Source organism: Plectrocnemia conspersa, unplaced genomic scaffold, assembly GCF_051122295.1.
Source record: "Plectrocnemia conspersa isolate PC_06_02 unplaced genomic scaffold, ASM5112229v1 ptg000004l, whole genome shotgun sequence".
NCBI classification, from domain to species: domain Eukaryota; kingdom Metazoa; phylum Arthropoda; class Insecta; order Trichoptera; family Polycentropodidae; genus Plectrocnemia; species Plectrocnemia conspersa.
This window is the reverse complement of record NW_028277168.1, coordinates 18,106,310-18,132,628: the sequence shown is the minus strand read 5'-3', so window position 1 is coordinate 18,132,628 and position 26,319 is coordinate 18,106,310. Positions and strand designations below refer to the sequence as shown.

The 26,319-nt window shown below is 31.4% G+C and overlaps 5 protein-coding genes across 7 annotated transcripts; 4 read left to right on the top strand and 1 right to left on the bottom strand.

Moving 5' to 3' along the window:
* The first annotated feature begins 3,528 nt into the window (after positions 1 to 3,528).
* Positions 3,529 to 8,384, top strand: Mitofilin (inner membrane mitochondrial protein mitofilin). Its single transcript, XM_088185270.1, has 12 exons — positions 3,529 to 3,634; positions 3,909 to 4,060; positions 4,140 to 4,572; positions 4,651 to 4,765; positions 4,826 to 4,989; positions 5,048 to 5,210; positions 6,501 to 6,586; positions 6,654 to 6,882; positions 7,068 to 7,208; positions 7,275 to 7,378; positions 7,444 to 7,628; positions 7,702 to 8,384. Exons 1-12 carry the CDS (start codon positions 3,575 to 3,577, stop codon positions 7,877 to 7,879), a joined length of 2,010 nt encoding a protein of 669 aa, XP_088041396.1. The 5' UTR covers positions 3,529 to 3,574; the 3' UTR covers positions 7,880 to 8,384.
* Positions 8,385 to 13,086: 4,702 nt separating this feature from the next.
* Positions 13,087 to 16,092, top strand: Srp68 (signal recognition particle 68). The gene is made up of 6 exons (XM_088185271.1): positions 13,087 to 13,195; positions 13,400 to 13,521; positions 14,250 to 14,477; positions 14,548 to 14,733; positions 14,793 to 14,923; positions 14,989 to 16,092. The coding sequence occupies exons 1-6, from the start codon at positions 13,120 to 13,122 to the stop codon at positions 15,998 to 16,000; spliced, it is 1,755 nt and encodes a 584-aa protein (XP_088041397.1). The 5' UTR covers positions 13,087 to 13,119; the 3' UTR covers positions 16,001 to 16,092.
* On the bottom strand, positions 16,050 to 16,616 carry LOC148236134 (INO80 complex subunit C). Its single transcript, XM_088185300.1, has 2 exons — positions 16,383 to 16,616; positions 16,050 to 16,305 (listed from the first exon to the last, which is right to left on the bottom strand). Exons 1-2 carry the CDS (start codon positions 16,525 to 16,527, stop codon positions 16,109 to 16,111), a joined length of 342 nt encoding a protein of 113 aa, XP_088041426.1. The 5' UTR covers positions 16,528 to 16,616; the 3' UTR covers positions 16,050 to 16,108.
* Positions 16,617 to 17,266: 650 nt separating this feature from the next.
* Positions 17,267 to 19,600, top strand: LOC148236133 (uncharacterized). Of its 3 annotated transcripts, none has more exons than XM_088185277.1 (5): positions 17,267 to 17,434; positions 17,552 to 17,616; positions 17,677 to 17,752; positions 17,848 to 17,921; positions 17,985 to 19,600. In XM_088185277.1, the coding sequence occupies exons 1-5, from the start codon at positions 17,410 to 17,412 to the stop codon at positions 19,392 to 19,394; spliced, it is 1,650 nt and encodes a 549-aa protein (XP_088041403.1). In that variant the 5' UTR covers positions 17,267 to 17,409; the 3' UTR covers positions 19,395 to 19,600. The 3 variants fall into 3 exon arrangements, with proteins under 3 accessions (XP_088041403.1, XP_088041405.1, XP_088041404.1); XM_088185279.1 differs by having other exon boundaries at positions 17,677 to 17,774; positions 17,985 to 19,350; XM_088185278.1 differs by having other exon boundaries at positions 17,348 to 17,434; positions 17,677 to 17,774.
* Positions 19,601 to 20,866: 1,266 nt separating this feature from the next.
* Positions 20,867 to 21,648, top strand: ND-15 (NADH dehydrogenase (ubiquinone) 15 kDa subunit). Its single transcript, XM_088185301.1, has 3 exons — positions 20,867 to 20,959; positions 21,119 to 21,339; positions 21,405 to 21,648. The coding sequence occupies exons 2-3, from the start codon at positions 21,127 to 21,129 to the stop codon at positions 21,489 to 21,491; spliced, it is 300 nt and encodes a 99-aa protein (XP_088041427.1). The 5' UTR covers positions 20,867 to 20,959; positions 21,119 to 21,126; the 3' UTR covers positions 21,492 to 21,648.
* Positions 21,649 to 26,319: the final 4,671 nt, after the last annotated feature.

Below are 26,319 nucleotides of genomic sequence, written 5' to 3'. Positions count from 1 at the left end.
AACTTATCGCACGCAAACGCATCACTAATGCACACGTTAGAGGAGAAATATTTAGTTATCCAAACGTAACTTTTTTTTCTAGACAAATTATAAAAATTTGCATTCCTTAATAGCGTTTTTTTACAGTCGTACTGATGTACTTACGTTTTGTAGTTAACTATTAAATATTTTTTCAGCTGCTTTATTTCAATATTGTAATAAGAAATAATTACAATCAACGGTTCATAGTGCCTTTTTCAAGAGAACGCGAAAATTAATTTTTATTTACGATTAGACCTTCAAAGTATTCGAAAGGCATTTTTGGATCAGGATTCGCGTAAATCATATCCGAGGTTTATTCGTAACTGATTATGCCTGACCTTTTATAAAGTATTATTTTTTTCTATTTAACGTCGTGTAGAATATTCGCATAGAAAACAAACTTGTGATGGGACTTGTACATATAGATGTAATCGTTACCGAAATCGTGTACGTACGTCTTGCTCGACGAGTTGTCGTAATACTCTAATAAATTACAAACCCGAAACAATTATCACTGTCAATTTACACGCTATTTACTTTTTGTATGTGTATCGTAAAACCCATTTTTTAAAGCCAAAATCAGATCCGTTTTCAGGCAAGATGGAATTATTATTTTAATATTATATAAGACAATTTAGTAGTACATTTAACGTTAAGTGAATATGCCTAAGATGTACAAATACAATGTTTTTGATTAATAACGTGATTTGTTGAGGTTGATGTGATTTTTGCAATAATTTTGCATTAATACTGTTTTTTTTCAACAAGCAGAAATTCTGATATTTATTTTTGTATCTCCTACCAATTTATTTAAATGAAAATCATGTTTTTCACATTAGTACAATTAAACGTAAATTATTGATATTTGCTATTTAAAAGTTGTTTACGAATATTTGTTATAAATTTAATGTATGTTTTGTTATTTTCATTAATTTTTTTTGTTAATGTTACCTAATAGAAAGCTATTTCTTAACTATTTTATTATTTATTTATCTGTACTACTTAATTTTTTATTTTCAATATTTCAATTTTTTTGTGTTTATCGACATTCCATTTATGGAAAAAGGACAAGTTAATATGTATATAGCTTACATAAAATGCTCAATTTATGTTTATTATTATTATTATCATTATCATCATAGAATTTCTGCATTGATTTAATTTATCAACATTAAAGTGTGTTTGTAACATTATTTTTACATACAAAAATATGAAATGATAGTGTGACGCATGAGAATGTTTTTATTTTAATTTTATATACTTTAAACGAATTTATCTGAGATCTATAATTTTATAAAAGTTAAAATGCGTTTGAGAGATTAATAATCATTATAGTTATAAATCCGAGTTTGTATATAAATATTTATATATAATATATATGTAATATATACATATATAAAATAATATATCGAAAAATTTAACAATTTATTATGATTATTAATGTATAAATAATTACAATTTTAATAAATAATTACATAATATGTGTAAAGTTTATTTCTAAACTAAAAAGGGCCCACTGAAATTGTATTTAAATCTTTGATTCATTTTAACTATTAGCGATGCTTAAATATTGTGTTAAATCAAATTAGTTTCAAAATAGTTTTCACGTCTCTTGTGCTCATTCTTTAGAATTCCTCAGTCTGTCGGTGACGTAAAGAGAAAGGTGAATGTATATTATTATCATACCGGTGTAAGAAAATGTGAAAGGCATTGTTGATTTATAATTATTTTTTCAGTTTATCGTCTTCAAAGTATTATTATAATAACTTAGATTGAAAACGTTTGTACTAGGATTGGGAACTAAATTTTTATTTTAAAACAGGTGTATTTGCATTGAGCTGCAAGAGGTAAAAAAACTACAAGATCTTCCGACTTAAATAAGAAATAGACAGATTCCTGAGTAAAGTTTAATTCAGATAGACTCCACCTTAATATTTTTTTATAATATAGAAAATTATGCAGATAAATATATTATCTACTGTATAATATACAGAATATCGATTTTTCCCTAGAATTACATGTGTCAGGCCATGCACATTTATTTTTAAATGTCACCACAATAGTCGTTAAATTAGATATGAGGTTGTCCTGTTCTATAAATTTCTTAAAATTAAAAATAACTTCTTAATATTTACTAATAAAAAAGGGATAACATATTTTATATAACTCCGTTTAATGTGTTTTACGAGTCAATATATATATATGTGTGTGCGTGAGCTCAATCTCCTAATTACTCTTTATTTTTACAAATATTTAATTAAAAATATTAATAATACAACTTATATTTTATTGTGGTGAAAGTAATCAATTTATTGGCAGTATATTTTATTTATAATAATTACAACCCAAACATTATTTAATGAAAAAATGTTTATATGGTATATTAATCATGTAACCATAATAAACTTCAGTAAATCTACAATATTTTCCGGTCATATTAATGGCATTGTCAATATGTTTGACCGCGACAATATTTGAAATCTAAAAAAAAAATATTCAATATTTTTAAGACTGAATGTTCAGCTCTGTGACTTTCAATTTTAAAAAATCCTAAAAACCGTTTCTATGTATTTTCTTAAACGTTAACATATCCTAAAATAAACGTTACTTTGTCTGTAAGGCTTACATCCGGCGAAGAATAAATAATTATTTAATAATATGAAGTTTCCTAAAGCTCTAAGATTATTTTTTCTTCAACTTATATGCCCATTAAATTCATAAATTTGTAATAAGTTGAGTGAGATAAATAATTCACATATCCAGATGCAAAATCATTATATTTTTTTAAATAAATTTAAAAAAATTCATTAAATTGAACAAGCCATTCTACACCTACACATGTCATAAAATTACATTTTATATGAGAATCTACACCTTTGTCGTTTCCCCAAAATGCCAAACCCAAACTAGCTAATAATTTTTAAAAATGCACAAAGACAAATGTCCCCACTTGCCCCCCCTCCCCCCCAAGTGACGTCCCCGAAAGAAAAAAGAAATCAATTTAAGCTCGAGGCTACAAATATGGAGCTTCTCAAAAAATAACGAGCGCATTGTTACAAACGAATGTTTTTTAACTTTCATGATGTCGTATTGGATTGCTATAGAAAAAATATAATTTGTCATCAAAAAAATATTTTTCAAAAATGCTAGGACCTTTTCACTACCTTTATCCAACTGGGGGCGCTAAGGCGAGCGCTCTCCCCTGTGTGTAAATTTACCACTGAATATTATTATTTAAAACGTTGACTGATCGAACGTGTGAGTAAGCAAATCGCACATCGACATGCTTATAGCGGTCTACAGATTAAGAATATAACGCCGATAACGATTATATTTAAACTCCAAAGCTATTTTATACTACGTAACTAATTGACTGAAATATTTTCTTTTATAAGATAAAACAATTTAAAAATATACTATATGGTATTTTTAAATTTAGATAGGAACAGATATGTACCTAGTAATTTTTTTTTTACAAATGTCAAACTGACCTGATCGAATATTTTTGTGTTAAGACCACGAGACCGGTGCGGTACGGACGTCTTTAGCCAGGATGCAGCGATTAGCGACAGCTAAACTGTCAACGGGAGCGCGAGTCTCCTGCTCCCATAATGTATATGTTATTTTGCACAATAATCTCTATTAGTTCATTTAGGATAGCTTAAGTTTCGATTTAATATCAATTTATAAAATTAACGATCCCCAATAATCATGTGACGTTATCGTATAAAGCTCAATTATTACATTATCTAGTAATTTTATTAATGAATTCGTGTTATTTTATTTGCTTACATAATACACATAACCTAACATAGGTTATGCATCTGTCACTGACATCATACTTTATTAAAATATTTTATTTTAAATCATTATTTATACCGTTTTAGATAAATGGAAACATATATAGATTTTCGACTGGTTCTACATCGTATTCGGATTCGTCGTCCGTACCGCCTAAAAAAGGCAAAGGATTCTCTCGGTTATTCTTTGCTTTATTCGGCACAACAGCTTTAACTACTGCAACTCTTGCATATGCAAAGTATGTTCATCGTTTATTATATACATATATATTCATTATTTTTAAGTATTGCTTAATTAATTTGACTAAAATTTTATAGGCATAATCAAGATGTAAGAGATATTATTAAAGATTATGTACCGGGAGCCGACACTGCCATAGCAATTATGTATGCTGAAAAAGATGCTCCTCTATCATCGGTCGTTTCAACAATCAGGGACGTCGCATCTAGCGCCAACGATTTAATGTTTGGAAGTGCACCTGAAAAATCAGCAATATCTAAGGCATTACCTGAAATTAAACCTATAATTTCCCCTGCTGCTTCTAAGACTGCTGTATCGATTAATACTCTTGCGCCGGAAAAGGGATTAATGCCACCGCCACCGCTGATTGCTCAAACGCCCGTTTCTAAACCACCAGAGAAGATTATCATCGAAGACATTTTGACAATCGAAACTGTCGGTAACGAAGCTATCGGAGCTTATAGAAGAGCGATAGAAATACATCAAAGATACATTAAAAAATTTGATTTGGTTAGTTGTTATTTTTATATATATATAATAATTCCTCTTTCTTATTATGATGATAATTATTTTATTTAAAATATTTAGATGATGGAAAATTGTAATGAAGAAATTGATCAAAGAGTATTGAACGATTTGAAAAAAGCTACTATCGACGAAGAGGGAGTGAAAAATGATATCGATTCGGCTCTTAAGAAATTAGGTATTTGCTTACTCGAGATTTTTCCAATCTTTATTTTATTAATATTAATTTAATTATTAGATGAAGCGTTATCCGGAGGAAAAGGCCCCGTAGCTACTCAGATGCGTCTAGATGTCGAAAAAGCTAGAGACGAATTCGAAAAAGCCAATGCTGCTGCACAATTATCATCTCGTTACTGGCCTCAAGTAGAGAAAGCTCGTAAACACTTCATGGAAGAGCTGCAGGTAAAAGTATAAACGATATTTAATCAATCCGATTAATCTGACTTGCGGATCATTTTAGGCAGTTTATCCTCATGTCGATGTCGGAAGACAAATGTTGGACATACGTGGTGCTAATCCCGATCCTTTGCTAATGATTGCATTGCGCCGAGTCATATTATATGAGCATTTAATGGCTAGGCAAGATGCTTACTTAACTAGACGCGTAGAAAATGCTCTGACTGGTAAATATATTATTAGATTATTTAATTTTTCCCCACAAAGATAAGAGAACTCGATTTATATGATATATACAATTAATTATATGCTGGTATCAGATGTATCATTTTTTGCGAGACAAAATAATCAAAAACATTTTTGTAATTATGATAGACTAAGGCAATGTAGGTACCAGATTTTTGTCAATCATTTCACCGCGGCTGCTATTTTTCCATACCATTTCGTACATTACTAATATGTGAAGGGCACTTATTCATGCCATAAATTCTTTAAATATTATAGCTGTATTATAACCTTAAATTATATAAAATAACCATATTACAAGGCTCAAAGATTCATGGCACATTTAGGTGTTCAATGTGTACTGGCGATTTTTTTGACGGCATGTATAGATACCATCTACTGTGAAAGGGTTAATCTATGCATTCACAGTAAGTTTCGGAATATTCCATGTGATAAAATTAAAATGTTAGTGAATTAATTATTTAGAAAATCATATAGTAAAAAAATATTTAATAAATAATTAATAGAAAAAAAATCTATAAATGTCACATACCTATTTTTTTTATAAATAAATCACTTGCTGGTACACAAAAAACAATGAAACCCAATATATCGTTCTTCTCCACAAAGGTATCTTTTTTATGTTGTACCATTAATTGGTGAATTATTTAAAATTATAGCTATGCCTTTTTGGTGATGTGTCCCAGCATTAAGTCTTTCATAATAGTCCTTCAAGGAAGCTTGGACGAATGACACATAAGCTGAATTGATAGCCTATAGTGTTATTGTTAAGCTCTACCCCAAAATCCACGTCTTTTTAAAAGTTTAATTTTCAAGGTGGCCGTCCGATAATTACAAAAAAAATTTAAAAATGTTTTTTCTGTCCGTTTTAAATTTTATAAAAAAAGTGTCTTAAGGATTTTTTCGCCTACATGATTATTGTGCATTTGTCGGTTTTCTGAAATGCTGATTTCTAAAGCTTATTAAATTTAGGGGTGCATTTGCTTACCCTAAATTTTGCCATAAACATGTGTTATTTGTTAAGATAATGAGACACTTCTCAAAAAAATTCTTATTGAAGTTAAAATAAGATACACAGTGTGTCATTATTTTATGTAAACAACATACACTAAAAATACAAGAATTTTCATTTAAAAATTTAAATCATAGAATTATTTGTCAAAAATTTAACATTCAATTAAAACATATTTGATTTTACTGAAAAAACATGGACGAGTTTTCTTATTTTACAGTTATTATGCATAATAATATGTTTTATTAATTTCATGTAGGTACTGATGAAGATTTAATTAAAAGTAAAGTCGAGATTGAAATGGACAAAGAAAGGCGAAATCTAGCTTTGAAATATCAGAAAAAGGTAAGAATATTTTCTCCATTTGCAAAAGATTTTGGTTAAAATGTTATTTTTATTTTTATCGACTTAGGAAATTGCTTTGAGATTAGAAGCGAAACGTGTTATGGAAACTGAGTTGAAGAAACAGCTCGATGTTCACTCATCTCACATACAAGACGCGGTCGATAAATGCACAAAGGAAGTAATAATAGCCGAACGTCGCGCTGCCGAAGAAAGATCCGAATTGCAGCGTGCCGATCATGAATTAAAGATGGCTGAAATTCTCGGACGCTCTCAAGGTGTCGACGAAGCCCTGAAAGGTAAATCTTAAAAAAATTCGATTTAATCTACCCCGATTTCTTTATAAATACTCTTTTGTATTTAATGCATTCATAGCTGTGGACGATGACTTAAAAGGTATCACGTCCTCTTTAAAACCGTTTTAATTTATACATGATTGATATCTTTAATTATTGTGATACTAATTGATTAATTTACGCTTTAGCTCGTTCTGATGCCGATAAAATGGCACGTCAATCGCAAAAGCTTTGGGCGGCTTGTGAAGCTTTAGAATCAGCTCTTAGAAGGGATACTTCAGATCCAATGCCGCTCTCGAAGGAACTGGATGCAATTGCATCTGTCGCAGGTGAGTTTATATATAATAAATTATTAAATTTAATAATGTATAATTGATTATAATTGATCATTTTAGCTGATTCTGATGAATTAGTATCGGCTGTTATACGGAGTGTTCCCGGTACTATTAGAGTACGTGGCGTATATAGTGAGCTTGCGTTAAGAGAGAGATTTCATAAGGTACACATTATAATTTTATTTATTTATTTTTGGCTCTATAAATATTAATTATGCTTTAAATATAGGTTGATACTGCATGCCGGAGAGTTGCGTTGGTACCGGAAGAAGGCGCATCTCTACCAGTCTATTTCCTTTCATGGTTACAAAGCGTGTTTCTCATCAAAGGATCATCAATTCCTAAGGACGAATTAAACGATCAACCGACAGATTTTAGCAAGCTCGATACTCATGATATATTAGAGCGTGTCGGGTAAATTAATTGATTGTTTTTTCGTTAGTAAAAATATTTTTCTATGTATTAGTTTAATACTATAATATTTTAGGTATTGGGTGGAGCGTTGTAATTGGGCTCAAGCTCTACGATACGTTCAATTATTGAAGGGAGCACCGAACAGTGTGGCCCGAGATTGGGCAAACGAAGTCGTACTACATTTGGAAGCTAGACAAGCAGCTCGCGTACTTCTTGCACACGCTTCCGCTACTGGCCTTCTACACTTATAATTTATAAATCTAGAGATTATGTTTGAAGAAAAATGTATTAGGTAAATTATTTTCGTATTCCATTTTTATTGCCGATTCTAAATTTGTATAACAATGTGGCGAATTGTAAATATCGTTTATGTATATAAGCTACAAAAATGGTTTTATTTACAATAGAAAAATATTTATTGATTTCCTTGAGCCATCGATACACCCTCAACTGAATTTACGTATATGTCTACATATACTTATATTTAGTTGTAATAATTTTATAAATTTATTAATTTCGAGAATGATATTTTTATATTTATTTTTTCGCAGTTGTATATTTAGTATGATTAGCGCTATATCCATAAAAGTCGTTTTTGTTGTTAATTTGTGTTTTATTTTATTTTACTGTGGGCGAAACATTATTGTTTCACACGTGATGTAATAATAGTAAAATTCATTGAAGAAATTTAGTAAAGAATGTAATTTTTATGTTAGAAAAGAAATAAAAATTAGATCTCGTTATTGATAAATCATACTTTTGAGATGTTTCATTAACCTTGAACTTTAATAATACAATTTTATAGTATTTTGCACATCTTTAAATTTAATATTACAATCAATATGGTATTCTTATATTTGTAAAAAAATAGGTGCAAATTATTTGCACTAAATTAACTATTGAAGATTATTTTAAACTATGTTGGTGCCATCTTATGGTTTCTTGCTGCATCTCCCATTTTAAATATTGAGTTTTGCTTAATTTTTTGACAACGTCAAATCTGGCTATTCACACCAAAATAGCAAATGCAACCATAGGGTTAAAAAAGCTTTATCTTCCTCTTTCTCAATGTGTGAAAGTTTTTTTCTTTGAGATTATTATCATATTTCTTCAAGATAAAAATGAAATATTGTGCGGCTCGTGAGAATTCGTAATGGAGGGACTGCAGCAATGAAAGTAAAAATCATACCGGACAAATAAAAATTTCTTATTGAATCTACTGCGGTCCAATTTATTTAACACAAAAATTAGGCTTCTTACATATTATTTATATATCATTTATTTAGGGTAAATCCTGTACCCGTTCCAGATGTTGGGACTACTACCTGAAAAAATACCACCCGAAAATGCAATGACAAAATAAAGAATGTTTCACTTTAATCTTATAAGTAGTATTTAGTTAATTGTTCCCTATTATAATTTACATAACACCAATGGTTTTTTTGTTACTTTGATATATTAATGTACATTACATTTACTTTCGACCCCCTATAGCGTAGAGATTAAGACTTTGTTATAGGGGACTAGGCACCCATTCAAAATTTGAGCTAAGGTTCTTTCGACTGTATTTTGTGAATTTAACGAAATCAGCAAATCAAACTTTTTCTTCCATTTGTAAGTATTAAATGACCTTGTATTTAGTTTGTAAACAAGAGCATGTGCCCTATGTTCTTATTGTGACACCCGCGCGAAGAATGCCCTTGATTTTGAGAGTGCCAGGGAAGTCAAACGCAACAATTTTTTAAATATTTTTTTTTTTAAATGCATAAACCAACAATGAATAAATAATAAAATGTAAATATAAATAATCAAACCTTTTCTGTAGTATATTTTATTTTAGGATTTTAATAAAAACTATTCATTTTAATAAAAATAAATAATAGTGATAGATATGAAAAAAGTTAAACACTTAAATCGTGTAATTATGCATTGAATTACTATCAGTGTCATCTAATATCACGTTCCCTCGAGACCTTTTTAACCCTAGGTTTACGGGTATAAACCTGTCAATTTAACAGGTGTCATTAAAAATATGTATTAGGTGACCAGATTTTTAAAGATAAAAAATTTCCGAAAATAAAAATAGTGTAAATATATTTGTATTGTTCAAATATAAAAAGGAGCAAAAAAAACCCAGAAAAAATACTGTCTGATACAAATCAAATCGGAATATAAATCAGAAATCCGTCAATATGACGGGGGGCGTAAACCTAGTGTTAATACCTTAATTTCATCATTACTTTCAATAATAACAGGATAATTTTCTTTATTGTCTTCTGTCTCCAATTCTTATCGAATTTTATAACACGGTGCTTGACATCTTTTTAGTTGTTTTTTTATTTTAGCAGATTGCTCTTTGTAACAATCGTATTTAACAAATTTTTATATTTACATAGGTTTTGCATTTAAATTTTGAAATATAAAATTAGCTAAGTTTAGAAAGATTACGTTTTATTTAAAATGCACTAAAATTTGAATGTTGGATATAAAGTGTCTTATATCATATCATCTAAATATATTTTATGATTCATTAATACTTTTTTTAGATTTGTAATAGATATGTATTACATGAATAAATAGTTTTATTATAAAAAATTAGAATGGTTGAAATTCCCTGAAAAGTGTATATATAATGCATTTTAAAAACTTGTACATTGATTTGCTTGATCATAATTTTTCCCATAACTACACAAAAAAAAAATTTTCTTACTGTATTGTGATGAATATCCCTGGAATGTTATAACGCTGCGGCGTTTCGCCTGTCACAGAATATGTCTAGCGAAGTCAAGGGACAAACAGTAACAAAAACTACGCTGTGTGAGGGAACGCTATAGGAGGGACTGCCGTATATGCTATAGGGGAGTTTACTGTACTTGCATATTTATATACTTAATGTTTGGTTATATTTGTCCATCGAATGATATTTCTCGAGACAATCTTTCATATAAAGATATGATTTTAAATTACGTTTTTAAACATCTCCTTTGTTTTTCTTTCACCAGTTTATTTTACAGATAAGAATATACCATATGGAAATAGTACCTATTTGATATGCCACGCCTAGTCCACATTGTGACGAGTTTTTTTGTCCATTCGAATCGAATTTTGGTCATTTAGAATCGAATGAAGCATATCTAAACCGAATTTTGTCCAATAGGAGAGTGCAAAAAACAATTATCCCTTCTCAGATGTCAAAAACTACATCAAAAGCAATAAAATCGTGTAATTCCCACTGCAACGGCGCCGATACGATTTTATTGCTTTTGATGTAAATTTTTGACTTCTGAAAAGTGATAATTGTTTTGGCTCTCCTATTTACCAAAATTCAATTTGATTACACTTTGACCAATACAAGTGCAGAACTCAGTTTAATTATGTCCACGTAAAAGTAATTCAAATTTACCACAATTTATAATTTTAGACAAAATTTAACGATTCTTTTTCACTTTCTCATTATGTTTGTTTATTTCTTGCCTATAAGCTACACTTAATTGCGTTTAAATATTAACTGTCTCCAAAATTACACATATTTTTTAAATGTTTAACACTTTTTTTATGTTTTTTAATTTTATCACTTAAATGTTTTAAATTAGTTACGCCTGCTTATGTCCACGATAAATCATTACCGAATAAAAGACACGGAAAACAAAATACAGCGTTTTTCTCCGTGCAACCAACTACCTAGTCATTATGGTTTGTAAATTTTCGAGTTAAATTTTCGTTTGTAAGACTGCATTTTGAGAAATCTTCAAATCATGTGTAAGACATCCCCAAGTTTTACTTGTAGCTTCATTCATTTCAAAGAAGAAAAAATAATATAAAAATATAACGAATGTTGTATATATGTGTGTGAATAATAAGTGTAATTGAAATAAGAGAAAAGGAAACCTAAAGAGAGAAAAGGAAACCTTAAAATATTTATTCCAGTACGTAAACGACACTATAGCAGAACAAATGCTGCTCAAATCGGCGACCTAAATTGCAAAAGAAATTGGTGTATTTCTTGGAAGTAAGCTATTGTATTTGGATTACGACGGTGCTTTAACCTGAAAGCATCGGGCTGCAGAGACTCCTTGCACATACTGGTGACCGAAAGTAAACAAATATAGCATGCATATGTATATGCGAGATAATCAACACATACAAATTTTACTTCCCCTGTACTTAGAAAATGTTAAACGGTAATGAATGACTTTTTGCACTACAATATCCTTTGCCCGTCCAACATAGAAACAAATTTAAATAATGTGTGTCTAAAATAAACAAAACAATTACATTAAAAAACTTTCTACCTCTTTACAAAGAAGAGCATTAATAATTCTTTGGGCTGCAAAATCCGCTTGTCTGAGCCAACGAAGAGCTTGATTTTGAGCGAGCTAGGTATATAGCCGCAGTTCTTTGCCTCGACACTTAGGCAACAAACAAGGTCATTAATACATAAAACAGTCGAAGTATATATTGTATTTGTACATCTGTGTAATACGAATATAATAATTAAATTAAAATACAAATTTAAGAACGATGATAATGGAACGTCAGTAAAGACACAGCACAACTGACAAATAAATCTTTTCCTTGGAATATTAATGTGAAATAGCTAATAACAAATAATGTCAATATTTACTAGAATCGAATGAATGAAGAATAAGCGAAAATTAACCCAAATTCAAAAGATTCCATGATACGGGATAAAAAATATTTATTAATAATAATTGACATAAATATTCCATAAAATGCAATTTAAAAAAAAAGTTGTTAAGCAAATTATAAAAAAAAAATATTTGAAGCCAATAAATTAAATTTACTTGTCAATAGAAATCTTCCCACTAGATGTGCCATGGTCAGGTATACAAAATTTGAACGAAACAGATTATATATTGTTCGAAAACAACATAGAATATCTTTCAAAATAGTCATCTGGACATTGACTTAAAATAAATATTTGTGATAAGGACAGAAATAAAATAAATTAAATATTTTATTTCGGAGATAATGCATTACTTTTGAAGAAGTTGATGGCTACATACAAGAAAGTGTTGAGCTTGCTCTTTATTTTAGTTTTTAGTAATATTCAAAATCGAGTTTTTGCGGCGTTATCATACGATTTTTTACTCTGAAGCATATAAAATATAATTATACTATTTATTTATTTAAAAACTCAAGAGATGTCTTTGCTTTACCTTAGTCAAGTCTTAAACCAAAAGTTTCAGTAGATTTTCAAACCATTTCTATTTTAAGGACTCGATAGGTGTACATATCTTTTTACTATACAATATTTAAATTACAATACAAATAATTCAATCTTAGATGTATTTATAAGAAATCAAAATGTTTAAGCATTATTTAATTTTCAAATATCAATTCGCGCATATTCAATCCACCATTTAACGGTCGACTTCTAATAAACAAGTAAGATCAGTTTTTTCATATGGCAATCGCTAGACTGGCAACAATAACTGTCACGTCCGTGGGGCGGCCGATCAACGTGGCCATGGAGGTGGAAGAGTCAACCGATTATGTGGCGCCTGCGCCCCCTGCGCACACATCGCGGACTTTCACACTTGAAAGTATCCTTTTTAAAATTAAATAACAATCAAAATGTTTTTGTTACCAATTACTTGTGACCTAAAACATTTTAATATTACAACCAAACAATATTGTAGTTACCATTGAATAAATTAACTCTATTTTATTATTTTGTTTAATCGACGATCGTTGTGTTAGTTGAATTGCATCCATCGACAAAATATGACATCCTTGACGCTTTTCAGTATTACGTATCATAAAGGATGCTCAACAACAACACGGTCTCAGACACGGAGACTATCAGCGTTACAGGGGATATTGTTCCCGTAGAATTCGGCGTCTACGTAAACTGTTATCGCTACAGCAGGTGTGAACGAGAATTATCTATTACCCTGAGAACTTTCACTAGACTATTTTGTTTTAACTCTTAAACTCGATAAAATCAATCTTTTTCTTGTCAGAATTTTAATACGGTTGTTGTTAGAATAAATATTTGATGGTCAGAATTTACATTAAATGGTTAGAATTTAAATTGGACTGGTCAGAATTTATATTAAACGGTAAGAATTATTTTGACACATAGAATCATTTTTTTCAGTAGTATTTATTACAGTTCATTGGTCAACATTTATAAAGAATAACCGGTATTTGTATTATATGAACTGTATTTTAACCTCAAGCTCAGTCTTATGTTGACAGAATTTTTTTTTTCTATAAGTGTGTTCAAAAAATAAATCTGAATAATAAGTATATCGAATGTATATCCGTATCGTGTGCTTTAGAGCTAATAGTAAGGGCGTAAATCCAAACTTGCTATCTCTTTATCAATTATGAATAATGATGAAATGGATAGCTCTCGAACTGACTGTGTTAACCCAAATAGAGTATAACTATTTGATATTTATTCTGACCCTGAACATTAATTATTTTAATTCTGATCATCCTATATTTTTATTCTGACCCTGAATAATATAATTATGACCAGCTTGTTAATAAAATTCTGATTAAGATGAATTTTATTCTGATCCAAAGTTGATTTAAATTCTGACCGTTTAATTTATTGCCATCTTTAAAAACTTTGAAATATTAATTTAGGGTGATCGGAGAAGATTCAAACGTAAGGATGTTACTTCGGACCTGCTTAACGATCTATCGGCCGACGAAAGATTGTTACGTACACCGCTAGTTTTAGCCGAACGTTGTTGGGCTCATGCCATGCAATTGCGGCAAGAGGCAAATTCGGAACCTCGTAAGCGCTTTCATCTTGTGAGCAAGCTGCGTAAAGCCTGCGCGTACGCTTTACAACTACAGGAACTATGCGATGTCAGTATTACAATTCTAATTATATATAAATTATTGCTTATCAAATTTAATATTCAATTATTCTTTCTAGAGTCCTCGTTGCGACGCAAGAGCAAAACTGGAAGCTCAAGGGTACGTTGCATGGATGCACGGCTCGTTGCATTTTGAATTGCAATTGTGGAAAACGGCGGCGGAGAACCTAAAAAAAGCTCAAGTTGTGTATGAAAAGCTATTAGGCACATTATCTGAAGACGAACAAACAATCTACAAGCAAAAAGTATAAATTTTAAAATTCAATTAATTTTATGACGTATTGTAATGCTTAAATATTTGCAGATTGACGAGTTAGCTCCAAGTCTACGATACTGTGCTTACAATATAGGAGACGAAACTGCTATAGATGATCTTTTGCAAATGCGCGGTCAAGGAATGATGGATAATTTGGATTCGCTCATGATGCAAGCGAGGTAATAGTGCTCCGTTATTTTTATATTATAAAACCACCATTTTGCTCATATTTTACCGTTTATAGAGAAAGCCGCGTCGGTTCTCTACAAGAAGTAGAATGGAGAGGCAGAAGAATCACCGTAAGACCGGAAAGAACAAGATTGTTCTTGCTTTCTCTTCAAGATTTAGATAAGACAATTCAAAGGGCTCAAACTAACCAAGCTAAGATCGAATTAATCGAAAACACACTGATGGATTGCAAAGATGCCATATCGGCTATCAAAGATGAAGTCAAAAGCGATCCAAAACTCAGATCGGCTTCGGGCGCTCCACTCTTGGGAGTGCAGAACTTGCTTTCGTATATGACTTACATACGATTAAATAGAACGATCGAGCGCAACCAATATCTCGTCGAGCAAGCCAAAGAGGCTATGGACAATAAGACGCCTTTGGACGGAAAGAAAGTACGTCCTCATGATCTAACTCGTCTCTACGAAATCATCCTACAGAATGTCAACGAACTTCAGTCGCTCTCAGGATTCGAAGAAGACGCCGCTTATCAATCTGAAATCGAAACGATCGCAAAGGCTTACAAAGCTTACAGATGTAACTATATTGCGGAGATATTAATTATATTGAAAAGATGGAGTGCAGCTCTCGCTCTTTATAAAAGAGCGCAAACGTACGGAAACGAATACTTATCTAAGAAAATGGATAACAAAAGTTTAGAAAGTAATTTAAAAGCTTTACTAAAGAATATCGACGTATGTATCTGTTCTACGCACGCCCAAGCCATATTCGAAAAGATCGACGACGATGAAGTAGTTAGTACGACCACGAAGCATCACAAACATAAAAAACCGCTCGTCGATAGATTATCGGAGTATACCGAGGATCCCCAAGTTCTTACAAAGAATCCCAACGTATTCAAGTTGCCTCCGGAGATGGAACCGATTCCTTGCAAGCCGTTGTTCTTTGATCTTGCGTGCAATTTCGTCGAATTTCCATCGCTGGAGGACAAAATCGGAGCGGAGAAGAAACAGGGTGCTGGAATCACCGGATTCGTGAAAGGAATTTTGGGATGGGGCGGAAAATAAAAAGTATTCAGGTTGAGGATCAATTTTGCATTATTAAAATAAAAAGCAATTATTATAATTTGCATTTTTTTATTAATAAATTATACACATATTATTGATATTTTTTAATTAAATTATACTACTCGCTCCCCTCAATTGTAGATATCCCGCTGAGATATCCATCGGTAGACTTTGAACGGTTGCATATTCTTCTGCATTTGCATAGAACAGTTTAGAATACGGGTCAGTGTATGGAGCTACTAAACCGGATATGTCGGAATATTTTCTATTGGGCTTGAAGGAAGGTGGAGCGTTTATCGAGTGATCTGTAAACGTATATTATGTATAACAAATTTAATATAAATCATATAATATATACATAAAAAAGTAATGTGCCAGTTACATAAAATGGCATCATTAGGCCAAACTAATGTTCGTTCTAGAGCCGTTATTTGCTTTAAAGATCTCCACGCTCTCTTTTTATTGCTGCTCTTGCTGGTATGTTCAAATTTGCCAACTTTGAAGCATATTTTTTTATCGTTGTCCATTTGTTAGAATTAATATGATTGTTTATAAATATTTAACATCAAATTCAAGAATCAGTTTGACGGCTGACTGACAATACGCGATTACTGTGCTGCCATTCTAAAAAATTACAATAATTTTTTTCTAATAAAAGTAAAGATATAAATATTCATTGTATTTTTCTGATAAAATTCAAGGGGGTCCCTGTTTAGAATTCACGTCAAATTCAAGACTTTTTTAGATTTCTTTCGAGGGATAACCCGAGAATGTTTTGTTTAAAATCAATGACGTAATTTCAGCTTTTTCTAGGAAGAGGGGGGAGCAAAATTTAGCCAGTCAGTGGGTGTTTTAATAATATTTTATTAAGATTCATAGTATTTCATTAAATGACATGTATTAACTAGCCAAATTCATGGAGAGGGGGGGGGAACAAATTGCATATATATTTATATATATGTATATATATATAAATATAAACAGGCCCCACAAGAGTAATTAATAATTTAATTTATTTACATAAATAAATAATTTTACTCGTTTGTCATGAAATAATGAATATAAATAAATATGATTATATTTTATCATAAAACTTTTGATATTATCTGTATATTGAAAAAAATATGATTTAATATAGTTATTACATAGTGTAATAAGTTTAATTGATAATTATCCAAATGAATGCTTTATAATTTAGTTTATTCATACCACTTCCAACTTTTTTGCAGTGTCTATAAGTTCATTCGTCACTGTGTTAAACTGTCGTGCGTTCAATAGTCGCGTGTTCTCTTATAATGTATTTTTCGGATAATTATGTTTTATTACTGCTCAAATTATACAGTGCTTAGAACCAAAATGTCAAGCTAGCCGTGTAGTTGAAATTTGACAGTCGACATTGGGCCGATGCGATGTCGTTACGTATAATTAAAACCGGTATTAATAATGATTAATTAATGTATCATGACGTCATTTAAACCGATAAATATTATTTATATTTACTACTGTAAACATCTTATATTTATAATAATATGAATATATTTCTCTTTGAAGAACCAGAAGATGAAGACAATCAGGAAACATATTATAATGTTAACACTAAAGTGTGCAAAATTGAGGTAAACACGATTACAACATATTAAAAAATGTTGAATGTTAAATATCGTTTCTTCTTTTAGTATGAACCAGAAAAAATTAAGGAAGAAAACACTGATGAATGTAATTTACACAAAATGGACGATATGTTTGAAATAGGTTAGAAATAATACATATTTATGTATGTATGGAGAGTGTACTTTTGATTATGTTACATTTCATTGTTCATATTTGAATTACTATTTTTTTTACAGAAACTCAAGATATTAAAAATATACTTGATACTAATACTAAAGTAAATATTTCTAATGACAGTATTGAAAATCATGTAAGTGAAATGTTTTGTTTGTTTATATACTTCATAACATTATTAAATATACAATATTTTTAGGAACGAGAGAAATATGATAATCAGCAGTGGACATGCGCACATTGCCATAAATTATTCACTCAAAAGGAGAATCTTATACAACATCTAAGACTGCATTCAGAATTATTTATCTATACACCTAAAAAGTTTAGAGAGTCGCTAAAAAATAAAAAAATGTGCAAAAAATACTATGAATGTAACACATGTAGAAAACCTTTTAAAAGTAGAGTTCTTCTTTCACGCCATATGAAGATTCATAGTGATTTCTGTAATTTTAAATGTAACAAGTGTGAACTTCCGTTCAGCAATAAGAGTAACCTTAAAGAACACATGAAAAGTCATAGAGATTCTGATAAAATTGAATGCCACATATGTGGTAAAACATTTAATGTTCGACGTGCTCTATCTATGCACATGAGTGTTCATAATGATTCTCGAGAGTTTAAATGTCTCAAATGTGATAAAACATTTAAGGCCAAAGAAAATCTTTCTAGGCATATGAATATTCATAGTGATTCCTATGATTATAAGTGTAGCATATGTGAAAAAGCATTCAAAGTCAAAGGTAACCTTTCAACGCATTTATATGGACATAATAATTTTAAGTGTTACAGATGTGGTATTGCAAGTAGCACTAAAGATAATCTTTCGTCACATATGATTGCGCATACTGATTCCGTTGACTTTGAATGTGAAAAATGTGGAAAAGCATTCAAAACCACAGTTATTCTTTCATGCCACATGATTGTTGTCGGTGATTGTTATACTTTTGAATGTAACAAATGTGGAAATCCATTGAAGATGAAAGATGAATTCATCAAACATATGGATATTCATAATAGTAAATCAATATACTTTGAATGTGACAAATGTGGCAAACAATTTAAAACAAGAGGTCAACTAACAAAACATAAACTCACTCATAACGATTATAATATTAAATGTCACAATTGCGGTAAACGATTTAAAACTAAAACTAACCTGTCTTTACATATGCATGTTCATAGCACTTCTAATAATTTTATATGTAAGAAATGTGGAAAAGCTTTCAAGACTAAAGAAACCCGTAGAATACATTCGTACGTTCACAAGGATTCCTTTAACTTTAGATGCAACAAATGCGATAAAGCTTTTAAAACTAGATATCAACTAACGAGGCATATGCCTACTCATAACGATTGCACTAATTTTAAATGTCACCATTGCGATAAACAATTTAAGACTAAAAATTATATTGCAATACATATGAATATTCATAGTGATTCTTTTAATTTCGTATGTAAGGATTGCGGCAAAGCGTTCAAGACTAAAGAATCCCTTAGGCAACATTCGTACATTCATATTTCTTGTGATTTTGGATGTAAAATATGCGGTAAAAAATACAAAATGAAAACTTCACTTTCAAGACATATGAAAATTCATATAAAGTAAAGTAAAAAAAAATTAGAATACCCTATTTTGCTTTTAAAATTATTTGGAAAAATGTCATATTTTCAATATCTGGCAACCGTAGAGGTAAAGATGCACTGAAATGTGTTTCTAGGGCTAAGTGAATACCTGTTTTATTTAACTAAACAAATATTTAATAATTGTAAAATATTGTATTGTTTATATTAAATTAAAAATGATAAACAATGTTCATCAACTGACTTTAAAATTAATATATTTCCCATTTTTATTTAATAAACTATCTTACTATTGCATATCAAATAAATAATATATTAAGCAACGTTGATTCACATTAAGAACTAGATTTGCTTGATTGCTATAGTTGATTTGCATAGGCTTACGAATTATTTTATTAAATCACAGCTATATTTTCTAATATGTTGAGGGGACCTATTCGTTAAGTATGGGCAAAACTTAACGGTACTCTGGTAACACTGATGTTACCTCGATGGGAAGACAGCGGCCGGTAGTGCCTCGACCACTGATCACTCGCATGTATTACCATATAACATAATTTGATAGCTATTATAAACTTCTTAATAAAATACTACTGCAGCGGATCAATCCGTATGTAATTGTCACCCGTTATCATTTGTACGCCAAAATAGTATAAAAAATATTCATGGTCAATTTCAACTACCATTTTATGAGTAGGTTATTTTTCTCTCCCCCCTTCTTCTTGCAATTATTAAAATTTACTTCTTTTGCATCTTACATAATTCTAGAATTCTTACAAGCAGGGCCGCTGAAGGAAAAATCAGGCTCCGGTGCTTATAATTGTTCCGCCTCCCCTCAAACATTTGGGACATCAAAAATTTTATATTTAAAGCAAGGCTTCGAGTCGTTTTTTATCATTTCGATTTTCGTTCTAGCTTAATTAAAAATATATATATATATATCAGTTCCGTTTGAATGGAAATGACTTCTTTTTCAGTTTTTGGTTCAGCTACAAGTAATAATTTAAAAAATTCAAAGTTTTTATTTGTGTTAAAAATATGTTTTTTACCATAATTTAAAACATTTTATTTATTCTTTTAAAATAAGCATACTACATGAATTGAAACAATAATTTAATATAAATATTAATAATCAATTAAAGGTATAATAATTTGAATTAGAAATATATAATATATGATAATAATACAATTTATTAAACGAAACAAATTCGTATAATCACGGTTGAAGTATACAGAATTATATAAAAATATAAAAGTTACCTCTAATTATTAAAATATTGTCTCATAGAATAAACTTTAAGCCAGAGAAGACCCTTTTAAATCTAGCTTGTGTTGCTTGTGCTCCTAAAACCATCATTTAATATTTTATTGAGATATAGCATCTATTCGTCGAGAAATTGCTTTTTCTCACAAGCATTTTATAGGGAATTAATAAATCCATTTTGAATTTTCTCACTTTTTCTATTAAGAGTTAATTTCTAATAAATTTTATTATGTATACTTACATATTTTCTTATGTGGCAACATTGTTTTGACGTCTATTTCTCCTTGTCGAAGAACGCGTTTTGCTTTCTCGTTTGCTACATTGAAGTAAGATATTTTAAATAAAATATTCGTAAAAGGTTCATAAATTCGTATATTCTACATAGTGCAAATATCACATGTTTTTATTTTGTTTACTGATTATATAACCTTTATTATTATTCGAAATATACAACATTTTTCTCTAGAGTTTTAATTTATTTACAGAGCTGAAAATGTCGTTGGGCCCGTTTTTACGCAATCCGTTCACCGACTTTGGCGGTTCTTGTTTGAACAATCAAGTTTACGATACTTGCGCGAGGATGGAGATGAACACTATGGATTGTATGGAGGCCTACGGTACAATTAAGGGCGCGACAAAATGCAAAGAATTACTCGACGACTTTATGGAGTGCCGTTATGGTCACAAACAATATCTGAGATGGAATGTAAGTAATTACCACATTTAGCACAATATAAATTACAAATGCGTTTACTAAATCTTTTGTTTTAGGTAATGAGAACTGAGCGAGAAAAGCAGATTAAGGAAGGAACACTTGCCGGAGATGAAAAATTTGGAGCAAATCCAAGAGTATATTAAATTACATACTAAATAAATTATTATTGCAGTAGATTGTGTTACACTTGTTTAACTACCGTATCATAAATGTGAATATTGATGAATAAAAGATGGTTTCAGAAACAAATATGTCCTAATAGAATTTTCATAGTTAGTGTAAATATATTTTTGTTTTAAATTGCTTTAACTTATTAAAACCTCATATATTTTTAATTACTTTCCCTGAGTAAGTTGAAAAGCTTTTACTGTATGCTATTTTTTTTGTTCAAAAAAAATAGAAAGAAATGACAAAATCTTTAAAAAAGGGCACCATCATATCCCACAAAGCAACACAAAATCCAGGCGCTTAGCTTTAGGATCTAAAAAATGCCTTAGCCAACAATGTATTTTATTAAAAATTAATTGAATGATTCTGGGTTGGTTTGGAAAGAAGTTGCAGTAGAGAAGTTCGAAATATGGCTTAAACCCTTATTCCAAATGGGGGTAAAAATCACCTGTGTGATATAAATGTATGTAACGAGACAATTTTGCTGATTATTAGGGAATTTTTTCTTTTTATATTTTTTAATGTTTTACGACAACTGCGTTTCTTAAACGCTGTATAAGAAAGGAGGGTCCGTGCCAGATGCTTGAAAATATGCATGCTTTCTTGTAAGCTTTTAATGGAGGTCAGAAGTATTTGAATGACAAAAAATTGATTACAATCTTCTCAATTACTATAATCGGCTTTATATTTGCTTTGGTAATCTAACTATATTAATATACAACAATCGAAGAAGCCATTTTGACGACGAGAGGTGACGGGTGGCAGTTAGACACAGATGGAGCCGCTGCAGTAGTAATTTTATTGAATATAGTTATGTTTACATGTTGTTTATATATAATAATGAGTGGACGGTGCACCAGGCCGCACCGTCAAACAGCAAAATTCGCCAAGAGTATCTGTCCGTCACGCCAGCGTTACCAGAGTGCCGCTAAGTTTTGGCCATAATAAAACCTAAATAAATACATACATATATAAATGGACCTACACTATAAACGACATTAGAAAAATTGTAAAGACTTAAATATTCTGCCGTACCAAATGATTTTTTACGAATTGGACGAATTATTACTGAAAAGGTATTGAAGACTTCACAGCTAAAAATAATGTAGAGTAATTAAGTAAAGATGAGGTTACGCTATTGTTAAGTAGAAATGAGGTTAAGATATTCAACTTTTTGATAAAACTTTGGGGGTGTGTTGGTGACGGGTGGCAATGAGACACAGATTGAGCCGCTGCAGTAATATTTATTTAAGGTTACAGTGATTACATTACAAAAATGGGGCGGACGCGCGACGGCACGCGTCCAAACCCTTACAAGCTTGCCGGTCGAGAGAGCGAAAACAGTCACAACAATGCCACTTCTGCGCCGACCAGTTTTGGCCATAACAAATCTATATTGGCCCCCATACGGCTCCGGCTCTAGCAATTTACAATTGCGAACTATAACCAGGGGGAGGTATGGGGGCCTTGGCGCTGCTGCTGATTAAATGCTGGCGGCACAAAAGTAGCAAAGTCGTGACGCATGGTGTGGCGGCGCCGCTTCTGGGAGCGCGTGTAGGGCTCCATGAGGCGCGAGGGCGCGGCCTCCAGTGACGCGCGGCGTGCTTCGCTCCAAGCCGAGTGGAACACGTGTAGACCCGGGCGGCGCGTAGGGCTCCAGGGGGCGCGAGAAGAACGGGCATGTCCGGGAGCACCTTTCGGGACCCTGTGGTGCGTCGGTGCAGCTACACAGGGCGCGCGCGTGACGGGCTCCGAACATGCGGTTCGAGCTCGGAGTCGCGGGGGCGTAGCCCTACGGGTGCGTGACGGGTCACGCGTGGTCCACTCGAGCCTGGTCTACGGCAGCACTTCGGTGGCTTCTCGCTGGAGGCGCGTGGTGGCGCCGGGTGCTTCCTGGGTCACGTGGTCGGCGGCGGCGGCTGTCAGCGGCGACGGTGGCTGACGATGGCGGCTCATGGTCGGAGGTGCAGGCCCATCGTCTTGGTGGTCCGCCAGCTCGAGTCCGGATCCAGGGAAGCACCGGCGGGGTGGCAGCAAATAGCTCAGCAGCGGCTCGGCTTTTGTACTGCAGCGGCGTCTGTGTCTGCCATTTTGAATCTGACTCCATGTGTTCAGAGTATCACGTCGGGGTCACCAGTTTGGGGGTGTGTTGGTGACGGGTGGCAATGAGACACAGATTGAGCCGCTGCAGTAATATTTATTTAAGGTTACAGTGATTACATTACAAAAATGGGGCGGACGCGCGACGGCACGCGTCCGAACCCTTACAAGCTTGCCGGTTGAGAGAGCGAAAACAGTCACAACAATGCCACTTCTGCGCCGACCAGTTTTGGCCATAACAAATCTATATTGGCCCCCATAAAACTATAAGAAAAAATTGACTCAGAGTTAAGTTTAAAATTTTAACTGATAATTTAAGAATAAATAAGCAAGCAAAGAAATATGACACAAATTTTATTAATTAAATCCTTAACTAATCAAAAGAAGAAAGACTTCTTAGTTTTTCTTTCAAGGCAGAAATGTGCAAGATAAGTAAATAAATTGTTCTCATGCTATTTAATAACTAGTGATTTTATGAACCATCGAAATATTACAATTCATCTAGTCCACTGAAGAATTCTAACATTTATCATTAGTTCAACAATTTTAAAAATAAATTTCTAGGATCTTCGTCATCCTTAGTCGTGGAAGTTTTTTTCAGTTCAGAGTTAATTTTATTTCATTACTCTTTTAAAGAGGGTTAATTCATTTTTTTGTGATTTTGAAGAATCAGAATGTCGAACGGCTTTATTCAAATTATTTAAAATTGTATTTCGAATTACGTTAATATATTATTGTATTTTTTATATTATTGAATAAATTTCGTGTTCGTCACATAACATTTGGGGGGCATTTGCGCATTTTTGCGCACTCGCCACAGCCGGCCCTGTACAAATGAATAACAATATCTGTCTAGAAGCAAAAGAAAAAATTGCACTGTGTAATCATTATTTTATACATCATAAAAATTGTTGCTTAGTAGTATTTAATTATTATGTAGACACATTTTTTGTAAATATTAATAAAGTCATTTAACGATTATTATGCACTTCATATTATATAGTTTATGTACAATTACTACACCAATAAAATAAATCAAATTTGTTCCGTTTATTTTAAATGTTTTGTCATGGGTTGCAAAAATTCTTAGATAAAACGATTAACATGATTCGCAGATAAGATAAGGCAGATTAAATTTGCCGAAGGTGTTGAGCGTATCAGTCAACGTTTAGATACAGAAGCTAACCTCTACATAGTGTTTTTCTAGTATTTGTCATTAAATTACTGACATGCCATACAAATAATCAATGTGTTGACGATCTAATTGTTGATGCTTTATCAATAAAATCATAACTTGTGTAGAGGAAAAATATAATTAGTAATATGCATTACTTGCCAACGTTTAGGGCAGTAGCGAATACATTAGTTCATATGTTGATAGCTTTAAATTTATATGTCATTTGGTCTTTTGCCGTAAATTTTAAATATCAAAATCATGTATTGTTTTCTGTAGTTGGGGTAAGTTATTTTTTAATTGTGGTTTTAATTTTTGTTTAAAATAAGTAAGTTATTAATATGTTTTCTAGTATCAATTTTTCTTGATGGAAGGAGCATTTTCAATGAGTGAAGTTAACGTGTGGAGTAACTTATTACCAAAAAATATTAAAAAAAAGGTGCACATAATTTTTCAAATACTTGGTATGTTGTTTATTACGGTTGGATTCTCATTGATAGTTTCGGAAAGGAAAAATCATTTTAGGACAAGTCACGGTATATGCGGTAAGAATTAGTTTTTAAAAGTACGTATGCTTGAAAAGGTGTGTAAGTCTTGACGCTGCATTATCTGGTGATTTGAAGAAAAACAAACTTTGACTTACGACTAATTTTACTGTATTTCATTTTTAATATGAAAGAATATTATCTGAAAGGAAGTTTATAAACATCTTTGGATCATTTTTCATATTATTTTTTTGTCTATTTTCAAAACTTGATAGCATTCCAGATAACTTCAGTACAATGTTAAGAGTATGTATATTTTTAAGAAAAAAAAATTATACTTGAATCTGATTAAAGTACTTATATAACCTTTATATCATTTATATAATATAAGTAATCTTATGAATAAAGCTAATTTCTTGTGAATTATCTTTAAGGGAGTATTTTATATATTGATAATTAGATTTTTATAAAAATTCTCCTTCAAAAAACTAACCAATACAAAATCACCATATTTTAAGTATTCATAAAACGAAAAACTATTTTTTATTTATTCTATTTTTAACTTCTCCTCTTGAGGAGAAATTGGCATTCTCCCTGTTCACCTGCGAAACAGTGAAGATCAATGTTTACCTTTGCATACGTTTATTTTACACAAAGGTTGCATGCTATTATTTTTTAAGATAATTATGATGATTGTAGGACGACAACTCTGGGGCACGAGGTGCTGCTGCTTCGTCTCGGCCGTTGGTCACAAAAATTTTGTTAGCTGTGTTCAAAATAACAATGTGGATGTGCTTCGTTGTTCGCTTCCTTCATCTTTTACCGTAAACATTAACCCGTTATAGACTATCCTTAGTTATCAGTTTTAGATTAATAAAAATGTAGGTAAATATAATAGCTTATGTGCTGAAAATTCTTTCAGTGATAGCATTTGTTAGTGACATTGTCAGTACGGCTACTTTTTGGGATAATTTAACTAAATACGCTTTGATGCTCGATACATACGAGAGATATTCATATGATGACATGTACACTCGGTGTACA

Bases quoted from the DNA above. Each gene is read 5' to 3' on its own strand.
- Mitofilin (XM_088185270.1), top strand. From the start codon at position 3,575: ATGCAGCGATTAGCGACAGCTAAACTGTCAACGGGAGCGCGAGTCTCC. The intron at 4,061-4,139 runs GTATGTTCATCG...AAAATTTTATAG, and splicing joins GCAACTCTTGCATATGCAAA to GCATAATCAAGATGTAAGAG. The intron at 6,883-7,067 runs GTAAATCTTAAA...TTTACGCTTTAG, and splicing joins TGTCGACGAAGCCCTGAAAG to CTCGTTCTGATGCCGATAAA.
- Srp68 (XM_088185271.1), top strand. From the start codon at position 13,120: ATGGAGGTGGAAGAGTCAACCGATTATGTGGCGCCTGCGCCCCCTGCG. The intron at 13,522-14,249 runs GTGTGAACGAGA...ATATTAATTTAG, and splicing joins AACTGTTATCGCTACAGCAG to GGTGATCGGAGAAGATTCAA. The intron at 14,478-14,547 runs GTCAGTATTACA...TATTCTTTCTAG, and splicing joins AACTACAGGAACTATGCGAT to AGTCCTCGTTGCGACGCAAG.
- LOC148236134 (XM_088185300.1), bottom strand. From the start codon at position 16,527: ATGGACAACGATAAAAAAATATGCTTCAAAGTTGGCAAATTTGAACAT. The intron at 16,306-16,382 runs GTAACTGGCACA...ATACGTTTACAG, and splicing joins GCCTAATGATGCCATTTTAT to ATCACTCGATAAACGCTCCA.
- LOC148236133 (XM_088185277.1), top strand. From the start codon at position 17,410: ATGTCGTTACGTATAATTAAAACCG. The intron at 17,435-17,551 runs GTATTAATAATG...TTCTCTTTGAAG, and splicing joins GTTACGTATAATTAAAACCG to AACCAGAAGATGAAGACAAT. The intron at 17,617-17,676 runs GTAAACACGATT...TTCTTCTTTTAG, and splicing joins CTAAAGTGTGCAAAATTGAG to TATGAACCAGAAAAAATTAA.
- ND-15 (XM_088185301.1), top strand. From the start codon at position 21,127: ATGTCGTTGGGCCCGTTTTTACGCAATCCGTTCACCGACTTTGGCGGT. The intron at 21,340-21,404 runs GTAAGTAATTAC...CTTTTGTTTTAG, and splicing joins AACAATATCTGAGATGGAAT to GTAATGAGAACTGAGCGAGA.